This window comes from Lycorma delicatula, chromosome 6 (assembly GCF_047948215.1).
Source record: "Lycorma delicatula isolate Av1 chromosome 6, ASM4794821v1, whole genome shotgun sequence".
Lineage (NCBI taxonomy): Eukaryota > Metazoa > Arthropoda > Insecta > Hemiptera > Fulgoridae > Lycorma > Lycorma delicatula.
In genome coordinates this window covers 100,397,719-100,414,976 of record NC_134460.1, presented here as the reverse complement: position 1 = coordinate 100,414,976, position 17,258 = coordinate 100,397,719, and the positions used below count along the sequence as shown (strand labels likewise).

The window sequence follows — 17,258 nt, the reverse complement described above, 5'->3', positions numbered from 1 at the left end:
ATGCGACATATAAAAAGATTTCATTTGGATCAGCCAGCTTTATTTGATTGTCAGTTTTGTAGTAAAAAATTTAAAAATAAACATTCTATTGCAGGACATGAAAGATCAGTTCATAGAGATCAGCAAGTTTCTTGTGAAATTTGTAACAAAAATTTCAAAAATAATATTTATTTAAAAGCACATCGAAAAACGCATACGGATGAAAATTTTCGTGTTTGTGCAATATGCGGTAAGAATGTCAAATCTATTTATTCACATATGAAAGCTGTGCATGCAGAATATAACAGTGCTACATGTGATATTTGTGGAAAAGTATATCCAAGTGAAAGAAGTTTAAAATCTCATAAAAGATACACTCATAGCACCAAAGAAAGGGTTCATGTTTGTGAAATTTGTGGTGCTTCATTCCAGTTTAAAGATTCACTTAAGAACCATATTGTTGTCCATAGCAGTGAAAGAAAGCATGAATGCAATATATGTAATAAAACATTTAAATTAAAAAATGGGCTGAATGCTCATATAAAAAGAGTACATTGCATTATACAACCATACAGTTGTGATACCTGTGGTAAAACATTTAAGTGTAAGCAAACACTTGTTAAACATGCTAGTAAATGCACAGAAAATTAAATTGATTGATAATTGTTAAATTTTAGTGTATATTTGTTCATTTGTTTTCATTACATTTGAATTATTTAATTTGAATATTGTATTATCATTTTAAAACAATTTTCATTTTTATAAGAGTATTTAGTATTTAATCTTTTCATCTAAGATGTTAAAATTTATGAGGTTGACTATTTTAGTGACTCTTATTGACAAATTGTGTTCTATCTTTATCAAAAGAAATTTGGTGTATTGTAAGCATTAGCCGTTTGCTGGGTTTTACATGTTGAGGTTTTTGCTCTTAAGTTCGTGGTATTTTATCAGATATTGTAATCTTATTTCCTATCTGAGATTTACTCATGAAACTTATTACATAAAATATTGAAATGTTTTACTTGAAGTAGAAACTTATTTCCTTATCCCAACTTAGTTCTTATGGTGGCAAACGTATTGCCACCACGTCACGTGAGAAATGTACATGAAAACTTTAATCCGTGTTTGTGAGAACTGTGGTTTTAATGTTAAAAATATGAGAGCTCATATGAAGTTATGCGTTAACAGGATATTCAGCTGTTGTATGTGAATTATCTGGAAATACATATTCAAGTGGTAAATGTTTGAAGTCACAAGAGGGAACATATGAATGGAAATTGTGTGTTTTCAAATTCAAAGTTAGTGTGTTATGATGATAAACGGATGCATAAATGTGAAATATTTTTAAAAAATTTTAAATAAAGATGTGAGTTAGACCCATACATGTGTATATAATAATTATGAGCTGTATGTATGTAATAAATAAATGCAGTGGAAAATTTAAATGGAAGAGTTCATTTGATGAACATGAAAAATGTTCTCCAACTAGCTAAAAAATATCTTCATATTTTATGAAGTAATTAGCTAAATTATAAAAAGATCGAATAGTAAGTAATAATTATTGACAAATGCTGTAAGAAAATTTTAGAAAACACTATAAAGCTAGTATTTTTTAGAATTTTTAAAATTAAGAGTAAAAAGTACAAAGAAGGTTTTTTATTTGAGAAGTTCTGCATTTATTTTATAGTGTTTTGTAAATATTGTTTATTTGTGAATATGTTTTATTTATTTAATTACTTAGTTACATTTTTTTCATGTACTGTCTGATTTTTAAAATCATATTTTTTCATGACCTGTCTGATGATTTTTAAAATCATATTCACAATCTGGTAGTGGATTTTAAGTAATGTATTTCTAATTGCTGTAACATAATCTAATAATTTTATCAAACATGTCCTGTTGGTATGGTTGTACAGTAATAATAGTTTACAAAAACCACTTACCAACAACTTTTTTAAATGTGTTCAAGTACTTTTGGATATCAAATCCTCCTCAGGAACTCAAAAAACTTATATTATTCTTAAAACAAAAAAAAAAAAACTAAAACTCATTCATTGTATGTAAGTCATTATTTAAAATGTAAAAATGTACAACAGTGGTCATCATGCTTTAAAAAAGTATGTCGACCTAGCGTCTGTCACAATGATGATGGAAACTTTTATTGTGATGGACGCTAGGTCAACATAATTTTTTAAAACATTACGGCCACTGTTTTTTATTTTACATTACAATTTACATAGTGAATGGTTTTATTATAAGAATGATTTTTTTATTTTAAGAATAACATAAAAGTTTTTTTGAGTTCCTGAAGATGGATTTGGTATCCGAAAGTACTTGAACACGTATAAAAAAGTTGTTGGCAAGTGGTTTTTATAAATTATTATTATTATAATTTCTTTTTCCAATTTATTTCAACAATAGTTTAGCTAGTTATTATTTATACCTACAACTGCTGTAAAACTTAAATCTGTGATGTTTCATTTGATTACACGCTGTAATTCAGTTTTTTTTTTGATCCCCTTTAACTTTATGAGTATAGAAACAAGGGTAATCAGTTATATTATTCTTTTTTTATTTGTTAGGTTGTTTTAGTTGATTATTGATTTCATTTCATGTTATTTAATATAATATTGTTATATCAGTATCAGTAACTCTAAATCCATTGATTGTCATTATGTTTTGTTTTCCATTCTTGCACTTAACATTTAATCAATTTGCGAGATAAACAATTGCAGGCATGGCATTAATGTGGTTTTGGCTGTTGCATTTTGCTCTTACTTGAATATTTTTATATTTTAAGAAGTTTCTTCTGGACTATCCGCAGCTGGTTCTAGATGTAGTGGAAATGTTGGATTGTATGAAATTTTTGAATTGGGGTGTCTTGACCAGGATCTCAGTATTAGTGAAATTTCATTAGTAATAATAATTTGTTTTTTAATATATTCACTGATAAAAATTTTCCTTTACTTACATCCTGTGCTGATTTTTTTAAATACATTTTATTATATTACACTGAGATACATAACCTTATTTTTTTTAAGTCTACAAGTTTCTTTTAGAAAATTTGCAATGACACCATGTGTGTATCAGCATGTCGGATATAAATGATTCCTAGAGTTATGCAACCACCCACCCTGTTCGCAATATAACATAGAATAACATAAAATATATAATGAATATATTTTTCCATTTGTTCTTGGATATTATTCAGTGGTTTTTAAAATTCTAACTAATAGTTTTTTTTTGGAAATAAAAATTACAAAAATGTTAGAAGATAAATGGTAATTAATTTTTTACAATATATGTATGTATATATATATATATATATATACATATCCATGAAGAAAGTAAGAAACCTCCAGGGTATTGTTGTACTTGTAATAATAATGAAAAAAGGTCATATAAACATAGGTCTGGAAACGCTTTGTTTTCAATTTACGGCTAGCAAAAGATTTCAGCTCTTCTAATAAAATGAAGCCTGACTGTAATTTTTGGGACCCAAATTAAGGAGTAAACCAGAACTTAAACTCCAGTAGTTTTTAAGATATCCAACATAAAAAACACAAAATTTGGTGTCAAAAAGAAAGTTTTTTTTAGGTTTGTAGTACAATAGCTTTGTTAACTGACTAATAAATACAGAAGATCCTGTAACAAAACTTGTAGAAAATTTAATTCTAAGAAAATTAATATAAATACAGCCAACAAAAAGTAAATAAAAATTTATAAAAATTGGTTGTTTATTGAAGCAAAACAGATGAAAAATAAACAAGAAAATCATATTATTCTTTTTGTATTTAATAAACATATTAAGCATTCTTTTTAAATATTCATCTGTGTATCAGAATTTGTGAATGAAAGGACCATTTTCAACATGTTCATTTTCTTTTGGACGCCAAGTAAATCATCGTGTTAATGATAAACATCATGTGATTCAGCGTATCCCAGGCACTAGTACAAGGTGAAATTTTATGTTGCACTTGTTTGTCAAAACACAAATTGTTGCTTATTCTACGGAAAGAAAATCTTCATCTTTTCCATCTGCAGAAGGTTGAAAATTTGTGACCAAAAGATTACCCCCCAGTGGTTAAACTGTGTCATTGGGTTAAGGACAAAGTTGATAAGGTAAATTCAGTTTTACTTACTGATGAAGCCACTTTTATGAGAAATTGAGTCTTCAATTTTAAAAGTAGTCACTCATGGAGAGAAGACAATCCATATGGTATTGTGGAAATGTTTTTCCGACATAGATTTCACATTAGTGTTTGGTGTGGCATTATTTATGACAAAATTCTGGGACCATTTGTTTTCAGTGAAAACCTGTTAATTTCTTGTACAATAATTTGTCTGATTTTTTAGAGGATGTACCTTTACAAACTAGGTGTCAAGTGATTTTCTGGCACAATGGTGCAACTCCACATTTTTTTTAGTAGCTAGAAATCACTTGAATGCTAATTTCTTAAACTGGATAGGACATAGTGGACCATTCAGTTTGTTTATTGGCTAGCCGTAACTCGTTAATGTAGCGTTTCCGTACATTTGTTTATATGTACATTTGTCTTTATTTTTACAAGTACAATGAGCTGCTAAAGTATCTACATATCCTGGTAAATCACTCTGTATTCTCATTAGTTAACGAGAAGATAGCTTTTATTATAACACATCTTTATGATTATAAAGATTACAGTTCATGAAAATTAGAACAATTGACAAAAATTATACTGACTAATAAAGGCTGTCGCAAGTAGCCTGTGTTTTTAAAAATGGTAAATTAATTTACTGTATTCTAACAATAATTTTTTTGTTATCAAAAAAGTGTATCCATTATAAAAAGTTTTTAAAAGACTTTATTATTTTAAATTCATAAATTCTACGAAATGATCATACATTATGTATTTAAATTATACTACATATTTTGAAAGAAATAGTTGTTAAAAGTATAGTTAAAAGAAGTAATTGTTAATCTAATATATGTGCCAGTTCTTCATCAGATACAGTTTTATGTAGTTTTCTTTTTCACGAGCTACTGGTTCAGAAACTGAAGTTAGCGTTTCCATTCTGAAACAAATAAAAATAAAACTTAACTAAAAAGTATCAATATTAACATTACAAAATTATAAGCATTTTTATCACACTAGTAATACAATATTCTATTTTTAATGAAATTTAATTTAATTTTAAAAGTTCTCAAATGTAAAGAAGAAATTAAACCAATTAGAATGTAATTTATATGTATATTTTAATATGAAATGAAAATTTAAATAAAATAAAGATAAAAAATGAATGGTATTATACTTTGAAAAATTTTCGTTAAATTTTTATCTTTAAATTCTTTTAACTGGATGAAAGTGAACTTCTCATAACTATCAACTCTTTAAGTTAAAAAATCAGTTGTCAATATATATGCTGATCATATATTAAATATCTGTATTTATTTAATTTGCATTTTAAAATAAAAGTGATAGTATAAATAGGGTTGTATGTATATTTTTTGTAATGAAGACTTTGAATGAATACTTTCTTATAATGGTTTTTTTTTTATATTTGTTAAATATTATTTACTGTAAAAAGAATTTTTCTTAATTAATATTATTATTTTTTCTTCATTAACATAATTGAGGATTATTTTTTATTTACACACGACATGTATAAGTAGTTAATTTTTTTCTAGCACATTAAGATTATATACGTGCAAAATGTTTGATATTTTGACAGATATTGTCTAATTAACCCACTGGGTTTGTCTAGTGGTGAATGCGTCTTTTGAAGTAGAGAGTTCCAACATTCAGATCCTAGTAAAGGCTTTTATACAGATTTGAATACAAGATCTGTGGATACCAGTGTTCATTGCTGGTTAAGTTTCGATTAATCACATATCTCAGAAATGGTCAACCTGAGATTGTACAAGACTACACTTCATTTACACTCATACATATCCTCTGAAGTAATACCAACCAGATGGTGATTCCTGGATGCTAAACAGGGAAAAAATAAAAATATCCTCTAATTGCACCTCAATTACTCATGTACTATGTTCTCCACTACTGTACTACAATTTTCCAAATATTCAGTGTAAACCACATTTTTGTAACCACTATATAATACTCCACTAGTTAAGTACTGATTTTCCTAGTTGAGTACTTACTTTCAGTATACTTTAATAAATGTTTATCTTTAGTTTCTTGTTTTTATTATTACCTTTTTTATTTTTCTCTGTTTTTATTTTTTTTTTAATAGAACACTATTTTACACTTGCTGCTCATTAGCATTACTTCAATTGACACGGTTCATTTTCAGTAGATTCTCCGAAAACTATATTTTGATGCTAGTGTTGATTAGTCTAACAGCAGTGTGCATTCTGGGGTCCTGGGTTCTAACTATATTTTACTTTTTTTTTTGAATTTGGTCTGATTTTGTGAAATTGTATTAGGTTTTTTTTATATAAATAATGTGTAACTTTTATGTCACAATCAGAGGTATTTGTTTTGTAAAAAATTCTCAAATTTAATTGAAAAATACTAGGCAACTGGAATTTTTTTTATTTAATGCCGACTGTTTATAACAGTTTTTTTAAGTAGGTTTTGTAAAACCAATAAGACTTATTGACTTCATTTTCTGAGGAAAACTTCTTATTTAAAAAGCAGATGTTTAGGCAACCATTTTTGAAAAACTGCATTCTATATATCACCAAAACTTTCTCTGCCTATACCACAATTCATAATTGATTAAATTGGATTTAATGTTACCAGTTTAGTTTGTATTGTTTTAATGTATACTATATATATATATATATAACTTTAAAATTAAATTATATTGTATTCACATTTGCTTCATGTTTATTCATCTGCTTTAAATTTCTCCTTTCTTGAATGTTGAGATTACCAGGTGATTCGTAAAGGACTTGACAACTTTAAAAGCATATAAAAATTTATTTAGATAACTTGCAAATTCGTTAAGGTCTCTTGGAAAGATACACAAAGTTTGTCACCCAACATTCACTTTGGTTCGGTATGGCTTCCATTTGTAATGTATCATACATCTCACCTGAAATTGATTTCTTTCCACGCGTTAAATCTGCAGCCGCCATGTTAATTTGAAGTCTTACCTTGACAAGATCAGTGGGCAAAGGGAGTACATAAACCCGATCTTTAATGAATAATGAAATCCCACAAGAAAAAATCTAGCGGGTCAAATCTGGGAAGTGAGGTGGTGATGCAATTGGACTTTCACAACCAATCCACCGGTCTGGGTATATAGTATCAAGAAAATCTCAAACTTCTATGTGGTAGTGAGGGGGTGCCCCGTCTTCTGATAATAATAGCATCTATCTTTGTCTTCACTGTCTAATTGAGGAATTAGAACATTTTGAAGCATGTTCATATAAACTATACCGTTTACAATTACCTCCAGTCCATGGGCCTTACATTCTTTGTTTTCTTAGGGTTACCACAAATATGCTACTAAATTTCATGAGAGTTTTCAATACCCCATATTCGGCAGTTATGGGTGTTGCCACTTGTGTGAAATGTTGACTCATCACTAAATATGGTTAGTCTGCAATTCTATCATTTTTGTACAAAACTGCAACCAACCAACTTTCCCATCATCTGCAATGTTTTTAACTGTGGTTAGTTTCTATAGTTTTAAGCAAACTCATTTACATAATACACGCCAGTCTCATGTGATGCATGTTGAGTTGATTTCTTCAGTCTACATGCAAAGCTTTCTCTGAATTGTTCCTCAGAAGCCTCAGAGATGCGCGGGCATCACAGTGATTTTGTATGTTTAACAGAACAACCTGCCTCAATGAAAGTTTGGTGCCAAGAGTAAATTGTATACCTACTAGGAGGCGCCCTGCCATATTCTCTATAAAAATTATGTTGAACAGAAGTTGCTGACTGCAAATCATGAAACAAGAACACTCTGAACACATTCCACATCAATAAATGTATCCATTTTTGATAACACTGGTGACAGCACTCGTGGATGAATTCAGTACTAATGAACTACATGAATCAAAACTTGATGTGTTTTGTTGTTAAATGAGACCTCAACGAAATCTGTAAATTATCTTAATAAATTTTTATATGCTTTTAAAGTTGTGAAGTCCTTTTTGAATCACACGGTAATATATTGTTACTTGTAAAGGATAATTGTTGATAATCTTATTTGTATTTTTTTTATATATATTTTATATATAAATTTAAATTAAAATGTATTATATTTTCAATTGTATCCTGTTAATTCATTTACTCTATATTTCTCCCATCCTCAATGTTGAGAGTATTATGTTATCAATTGTTAAGGATAGTATTACTTATAAAAAGTTTAGTAAAAAACCAAAAAAAATAATATTATTGTGGTGGGTATGTTTTAGGTAAATAAGAAAATAAGTTCAGCCGAAGAAATTGAGGAGAATTCTTTAAAGAATAATATCAAATTAGGTAAAAATAAAAATGAAGAAAGAGTGTGTGAAATATGTGGTTATTGTGCAGAAACATATCGTCATTATTTAAAACATTTAATATTCCATGAAACTAAAACTTGTCATATTTGTAACAGATCGTTTAAAGAAGTTAGTCGTCTTCGGAGACATATAAGATGTGTACATACTAAAGAAATTGAATATTTTCCTTGTAATATTTGCGGTAAACTGTTAAAGCGGCGTGATTATCTAAAGCAACATATAAGAAGTGTTCACTTAGATCAGTCAGCTGTATTTTATTGTCAGTTTTGTGGCAAAAAATTTAAAAGTAAAAACACCATTACAGTACATGAAAGATTAGTTCATAGAGATCAGCAACTTTCTTGTGAAATTTGTAACAAAAAATTCAAAAATGATGTTAATTTAAAAGCACATCGAAAAACGCATACGGATGAAAATTTTCGTGTTTGTTCAATATGCGGTAAGAATGTCAAATCTATTTATTCACATATGAAAGTTGTGCATACAGAACATAACAGTGCTACATGTGATATTTGTGGAAAAGTATATCCAAGTGAAAGAAGTTTAAAATCTCATAAAAGATATACTCATAGCACCAAAGAAAGGGATCATGTTTGTGAAATTTGTGGTGTTTCATTCCAGTTTAAAGAGTCACTTAAGAATCATTATGTGGTCCATAACAGTGAAAGAAAATATGAGTGCAGTATATGTAATAAAACTTTTAAATTGAAAAATGTGCTGACTACTCATATAAGAGGAGTACATAATGGTATACAACCATACAATTGTAATATTTGTGGTAGAGCATTTAAGTGGAAGCAAACATTTGATAAACATGTTATTAAATGTACAGAAAATTCAGTTGATTGATAGTTAAAATTTTAAATTAATTTGTTCATTATTTTGCATTAAGTTTGAATTATTTAATCTATATATTATATATAAGAAAAATGTATTATCATTTTAAAATAACATTTTTTATTTGAGTGCTTAATCTTTTCAGTTATTTTGTTCAAATTAATTTATGAGGTGACTGTTAGTGACTAATGACAGATTGTGTTACATCTTTATAGAAATAAATTTGCTCTTTTATAGGCACTATCTGTTTGATGGGTATATTGAGGTTTTTGCTCTAAGTTTGTGAAATTGTATTAGATAGGGTAATTTTATTTTCTAGGACATTTTCTCATGAAACTGATTGCATAAAATATTGAACTATTTTACTTAATGCGGAAACATATTTCCTTATCCCAACTTCTTAATGGTGGCAAATGTATTGTAAGAATATATTTACAATTTTCATATGACTGTTTAATGTTAAAAGTCTTCGTTTACAGTAAAATTCATTACATGGTGGTTGGATTATATCATGTTTATTAATACTATTGTCAATACAGAAATAACTTTTGTTTGTGAAAAAGATCGTAAACAACATAAGAAACCTTTTTATGTCGATATGAGTAATTATGTGTCATGTACTGTGTATGTTAAATGGTTTAAAACCAAATATCTACTGGTCTGGCATGTGAGAAATGTACACAAAAACTTTTCAAGCTGTATTTGTGATATCTGTGGTATTAATGTTAAAAATATTAGAGTTCATATGAAGTTATGCCTTACAGAGTATTCAGCTGTTATATGTGAATATACAATTTCGGGAAATACATATTCGAATGATAAATGTTTGAAGTCTCAAAGTTAATTATGTAAAAGTTGGACCGCATGAATGCAAAATCTATAATTTGAAATTCAAATCAGTGTGTTAAAGAATCATTTATTGACTCATGATGATAAACGGATGTATAAATGTGAAATATGTGAGAAAACATTTAAAAAAGATGCGTGTTAAATACTCATAAATGTGTACATAATAATTATGAACCATATGAATGTAATAAATGCGGTGAAAAATTTAAATGGAAGGGGTCATTTGATAAACATTATGATAAATTTCCCCAAATATTATAGTAAGTAGTAGTTGTGTTAAGCTCTTACTTATTACTGGGTTCTGCTCAAAAACAGTATAAAAATTTATTTAAAATCCAAAAGCTTTCAAAATAAAATGGTCATTTCAAGTTTTAAACAATTATAATCAGTAGACACTGAGAGAAAAGTATTTATTAAGAATGTAAGCAAATAAATGAAAAAGATCACACAGTAAGAATTATTAATTAACAAATGCAAAAAAAAAGTTAGAAAAATTGTTATTTTTATCATTTTTTTACATTAAGAATAAAAAACAAACAAGTTTGTTTATTCGAGAAATGTTGCTTTTGTCTTTGAATTAATATGGTAAGTTTAACTTATCCATTTACTGTGTTTTGTTGGTTTAAATTTCTTATAATATTACATTTATATAGTGCAGTGTTCAGTATGTTGATGAATTATTTGAATTTTCCAAAAAAAAAAAAAAAAAATACTTAAATTTTTTTCTTTTATTTATTTTTCATGTGGTGATGATTTTTAACCATCAAATTCACCATCTGGTATTAGATTTTATATATTTCTAATCAAATAATCTTGTTTTCCATTTTATTTCAACAATAGTGTAGGTAGTTGTTATTTGTACCTATTATTGTGGTAAAAAATATATGACATTTCATTTGATTATATGTTGTAATTAAGTTTCTTTTTTAAACCTCTTGAAGTTTATGTTTATAAAATCAAGGGTATCAGCTACATTACTATTTTTATATTTGTTAGGTTGTTTTAGTTGATTATTTATTCCACTTTGTGATATTAATTTAATATTATATTATTTTACCTGTGTCAGTATCTCTAAATCTGTTTATTGTAAGTTTTGATCTGAATTTTAGTTTAATATTTGTAATATTTTCTATTATGTCAGGTTTTTCTTGTAATTCATTAGATTTTTGTTTTACATTCTTACAACATTTAATCAATTGTCAGAGATAAATAATTGCAGGCTTGTGACTGAATATTAATGTGGTTTGGAATATTTTTTGTTTCACTTTAATATTTTTATATTTTAGGAATTTTCTTCTGAAGTATATGCAGGTGGTTCTAAGAGTAATGGAATTTTTAGATTGTAGGGGATTGTATGGAAATTGATTGGTGTATCTTGACTAGGATCTTGAATTTCATGATGTTTCTACTTAAAATTATATTTTAAGTAATTAACCTTAAAAAGGTATATGTCTATAAAATGTAAATTATTTCATTACTTTATTTATTGTTTTTTAATCAAATTTTCTTATTCACAATTTTATTATTGTTCTAAATTTCAAATACCAATTTTTTATTTAATGTTTCTTGTCGCTTAATCTAGTAATTATTCTTTAATGAATAATATATTAAAAAACTTCAAAAGAATTTTTCTTGGATCTTACAGATAGAATTTCTTATTAATGTTTAAATTTTTTTAACTGCTACCAAGTGAACTCATACCTTTCCACTCTTTATGTTAAAAAATCATTTGTTAATCTGTATGTGGAGTATAGATTACAAAATTTATTTATTTATTTATTTTATTAGCATTTTAAATGCTTAAATGTATAGTTTATTTTTTAATAAAGAGATTGAATAAATACTTTGTTGTTATACATTTTTTTTACAATTAAAATATTATTTACTGCAAAAGGAATTTTTCTTCTTTAAAATAGTTGCGGATTATTTTTTGCTCATTTCAGTGAATAAAATGAAGCACACATGTATAAGTGGTTTTATTAAGAAAATATTTATGAAGTCATAATAAATAATATACACAAAAAATTCAGTTCAAACAAAGAGATCATCGTAGGGACAGAAGCCTATTTTGAAGAGTTTGACAAATTTTATATTTTAGAGGGTTTAAAAAATGGCAAGGACATTGGGAAGAGTGTATCCTCCTAAAAGGAGATTATGTTGGAATAAAAAATTATATATATATATATATATATACACACACACACAAGAATGGATCGATAAGTACATGTGTTAGGAATGAAAATGCAGGTTTTTCAGAAAGTTTTTTTTATTTTCAACATAATCTCCTTTTAGGAGGATACACTTTTCCCAATGTCCTTGCCATTTTTTAAACCCTCTAAAATATACAATTTGTCAAACTCTTCAAAATAGTCTTCTGTCCCTACGATGAGCTCTTCATTTGAACTGAATTTTTTCATGCAAGCCACGTTTTCATGTTGGGGAACAGAAAGAAGTTGCAGGGAGCCAGGTTGGGCGAGTATGGTGTATGCGGCAGAAATTTGTAGCGCAGTTCATGCTATTTGGCCACAACGATTCTGGATGAGTGATCTGGTGCACTGTCATGATGAAACAGCACTCTTTTCTTTGCCAAGTGGGGCCGTGTCTGTTTCCATTTCTTGTTGAATAGGTCCAGTAATTCACTATAGTACTGTCCCATGATTGTGCTTCCTTTTTCCAGAAAGTCTAAGGATTATTCCCTTTACATCTCAAAATAAAAAATCGTAACCATGACCTTTCCAGCTGATGGGACCATCTTGACCTTCTTTGGAGCAGATTTGCCTGGAAAAAAAGATTTTTTTGATTGTTGTTTGGTCTCTGGTCTACAGTAATGGATTCAGGTTTCATCAACGGTTACAACTCAACGTAAAAACTCCTGTGGATTTCGCTTAAAGAGGTCCAAACACTGCTTTGAATTTGATGGCTGTATTCGCTTGTTGTTTAAAGTGAGCAATCGCAGCATCTATCAGGCCGACAGTTTTCTCTTTCTTAACTTATCATGTAAAATGTTTATTGCCATTCCATATGACACACTCATAGCCTCTGCCACTTTGTGCACTTTCATTCGGCAATCAGCAATCATGTCATGGAACTTTTCAACGATTTCTTCAGTAACCATGTCTGCTGGTGACCTGAGTGCTCCTCATCAAAAACAGATGTATGGCCACGTATAAATTTGTTAAACCAATATTTCACAGTTGTCATAGATGGTGAAGAGCCCCTAGAGACAAAATCCAACTTTGCTTTTATTTCTTTGCTCATTTTTCCATTAAAAAATAAAAAGCGAATTACTGATCGATATTGTTCTTTTTCCATTGTATCGAAAAACACCAAATACATTTAATACAAATGGCTATCAAACAAAAACTAACCTATGAATCCGTCTTGAAATTTTGTATAGCGCCATTTGATAGATAGTAGATGGTACTGTAGTAATGCCAAATTATCTCAGCAACATCACCTGCCTTAAAACACGGGTACTTGTTGATCGACCCTCATATATTCCACCTCGGTAGTAAGTAAACAGCATATGCAGTACCCTAGGCAATATTTGGAGGATTGAAAAAGAAAACAGTTGTTTCCTAATGTTGATGCAGCCTCATACAAATGTAAAATAATAGCTGCCGTATGTCCAGGTTACTCGATACCAAAAACACATAAGAAAATTGTTATAATATGTAGCTGATCAGTGGGTTTTCAATACTTCATTTTGGTATATAGTATTGTAATTCACAGCACTTCCCTGATTTATAATGTATTCTGAATAATGAATTTTTAAATCTTTATTTTCTGATCATCGTGAACAGATTTTTCACTAAATAATACTTAGCTACTGCCTCAGTGCTGTAGGTATTTTTTTTTTGTGAAATCTGAAAGTTTTAAACTTTTTTTGAAGTATCAAATTTCACACAAAACTCATTAAAAATATTTTAGCCATAAACTAAAAAAAAAATGAATGATATCAATGAAAATTAAGATTTATCAACACTACTAGTTTAACCTGTGCTAAGAGACTATACCCTGAAAAATCTTAATTTTAGTTGTTTGTTGCAATGGTTCAGTCAGTCTTCTGCTAATCTTTAGTCTCAAATTAAAGAAAAGTAACTTATAATTAAAATTGTCTTAAAATAAATTGTATTCAATCTATACAGCAGATCTCCCATTAATTATTTAAACTCCACATCAGAATGAAGTTTGACTTTTATCAACAAAAGTTACAATATTATTTTAACAGATATCTTCTAGTTACACCTCAGCTACTTTACTGACACCTCAATTACCCAATTCATATTCTAGGTTCTTCACTACAGAACTACAGCAGTTGTTTAAATATGCAAAGTAAACCAAATTTTTACGACTTACAATAAAATACTGTACTGGTCAAGAACTGATTTTCCTAGATGAGGACTTACTTTCAGTATATTTTAATATACGTTTATCTATAGTTTCTCAGAAGCATTACTCAGTTTGGCACAGTTCATTTTCAATAAATTCTTTGAAGCTTTTTTGGTACTATATACTTTGAGAGTACCTTTTGTCTCTATGTAGCGCGCTAGTGTGCAAACTTTATCAACCGAGCCTCATAGTATAGATTTATCTCAGAAGAATGTGCATTCTGGGATCTGTCTGTATGTTCACTTTTTATTTTGAACCCACTCTTATTTTGAGAAATTTTTTTTGTTAACAATTTTTATGTCAAAATTAAAGTTTCTTTTTGTTTTGTAGAAAATTCTCAAACATAATTTTAAAATCCCAGCAACTATTATTTGTTTTTATTTAACACAAGCTAGAATAGAGTAGTGGTATTTATAAATAGTAAATACTACTACTTTAGTAGAATGAAATACTTCTACTTTAGTAGAATGGAGTATTTGCATGGGTATTTGCAAATAGTAATTAACTGTGTGCTTTTAATGATTTGATATCTATATTGGTTAACTGGATAAAAGATTCTCTTTTGTAAAAGATGTATTGTCATAATTTTGTAAGGGAAATCCTTAATTAAAAAAGCAGTAAACGCCTGATTTTGATAGATATTCTCTCTTTACACCTCACTTCAATTACCATACTCATGTTCGATATTCTCTACTACTCCACTGCGGTAGATGTCCAAATACTCAATGAAACCACATTTTTACAGCCACTTTCAATAAAATACTATACTAGTCAAGTACTGATTTTCCTAGATGAAGACTTTAAGTTAGTTAGTATACTTTAATAGTTTATCTTAATTTCTTGTTTTAATTACACACCTGTACCCTTGCTTCTCATTAGCGTTATTCTGAATGGCACAGTTCATTTTCAATAGATTCTCTGAAAGCTATTTTGGTGGTAGTATTGAGTAGTCTTAATAGTGGTTTGTATTATGGGATCCTGGGTTCTGCCTGTACGTTCACTTTTTATTTTGAATCTTCTCTGAATTTATGAAAATGTATTCGTTTTTATATATGAACAATTTATTATTTTTATGTCAGAGTCTTTTTGTTTTATAGAAAATTCTCAAATTTAATTTAAAAATACTAGGTACCTATTATTTTTTTATTTAATGCAGGCTATGTAAAACAGAGTTTTAAGTAGGTTTTGTAAAGCCATTAAGATATATTGGCATAATTTTGTAAGAAAAATTCTTATATAAAAAAACAAACATTTAGACAAGTGTTTTTGAAGAGCCACATTGTAAGTATGTCATCAAACGCACTACAGTATATAATTGATTAAATTAAAATTTAATATTAGTTTATATTGTTTTAATGTCTATTATATATATAATTTTAAATTAAAATGTATTATATTCCCATTATTCTCCAATAAAATGTATTTATTCCCATTATATCCTGTTGATTCATCTACTTTAAATTTCTCCTATCCTCAGTGTTGAGAGTATTATGTTGTCATTTGTTAAGAATAGTATTATTCATAAAAAAAGTCTAGAAAAAAAAACAAAAAAAAAATAACATTATTGTGGTGGGTATGTTTTAGGTAAATGAGAAAATAAGTTCAACTGAAGAAATTGAGCAGAATTCTTTAAAGAATAATATTGAATTAGGTAAAAATAAAAATGAAGAAAGAGTTTGTGAAATATGTGGTTATTTTGCAGAAACATATCGTCATTATTTAAAACATTTAATATTCCACAAAAATAAAATATGTCATATTTGTAACCGATCGTTTAAAGAAATTAGTCGTCTTCGGAGGCATATAAGATATGTACATGCTAAAGAAATTGAATATTTTCCTTGTAATATTTGCGGTAAACTATTAAAACGGCATGATTATCTAACACAGCATATAAGAAGAGTTCATTTAGATCAGTCAGCCGTATTTGATTGCCAGTTTTGTGGCAAAAAATTTAAAAATAAAACTACTGTAAAAAATCATGAGAAATTGGTACATGCAGATGATGAAGTCGCTTGTGATTTATGCAATAAGAAATTTAAAAGTGAATTTCATATGAAAGTTCATAGAAAAACACATACAAATGAAAACTTTCGCGTATGTTCAATATGTGGCAAAAGTGTTAAATGCATTTCTACACATATGAATGTTATGCATATGGAACATACAACTGCAACTTGTGATATTTGTGAAAAAGTGTATCCCAGTGAAAGAAATCTTAGAGTGCACAAAAGACTATCACATAGTAGGAAAGAAAAAAATCATACTTGTGAGATATGTGGTGCTTCATTTCAATTCAAAGAATTACTTAAGAACCATTTTGTTACGCATAATGATGAAAGAAATTATAAGTGTAATAAATGTGATAAAACCTTTAAATTAAAAAGTGTTTTAAATACTCATCAGAGGGTTCATACTAATGCAGAACCATATACTTGTAATATTTGTGGTGAATCATTTAAATGGAAACAAACTTATGACAAACATTTTAGTAAATGTTCTGAAGGTTTCACATCTAATTAATTCTCGACAATCATTTATTTATTTGTTACATAAAATGGATATATCTTATTTGTATGTGTAGACTTTTATTGTATAATACCACTAGAATTAGCATTGCATCAGAGTTAAATGTACATATAATTTATCACTGTTGTTTTTTGTATATGTTAGTAAAAAATGAAAAATGTTAGATATTAAAATTTTTAGATGTTTGCTTTTTTTTGGATCTGGTCAT

The 17,258-nt window shown here is 27.9% G+C and overlaps 2 protein-coding genes across 13 annotated transcripts in view; both read left to right on the top strand.

Annotated features, from left to right (window-relative positions):
* The window catches only part of LOC142326076 (uncharacterized), a 291,623-nt gene that overhangs the window by 93,541 nt on the left and 180,824 nt on the right, over window positions 1-17,258 (top strand). The window contains exon 5 of one of the 12 annotated variants that reach the window (XM_075368214.1): window positions 16,106-17,164. The exons of the other annotated variants lie outside the window; for them this stretch is intronic. Coding sequence (XP_075224329.1) covers window positions 16,106-17,044 — 939 coding nt within the window. The 3' untranslated portion in view covers window positions 17,045-17,164. Of the gene's footprint in view, window positions 1-16,105; window positions 17,165-17,258 lie in introns of those variants that run through there. 12 annotated transcript variants of the gene reach the window in all.
* On the top strand, window positions 259-10,062 carry LOC142326518 (uncharacterized). The gene is made up of 2 exons (XM_075369096.1): window positions 259-528; window positions 8,354-10,062. Exons 1-2 carry the CDS (start codon window positions 259-261, stop codon window positions 9,290-9,292), a joined length of 1,209 nt encoding a protein of 402 aa, XP_075225211.1. The 3' UTR covers window positions 9,293-10,062.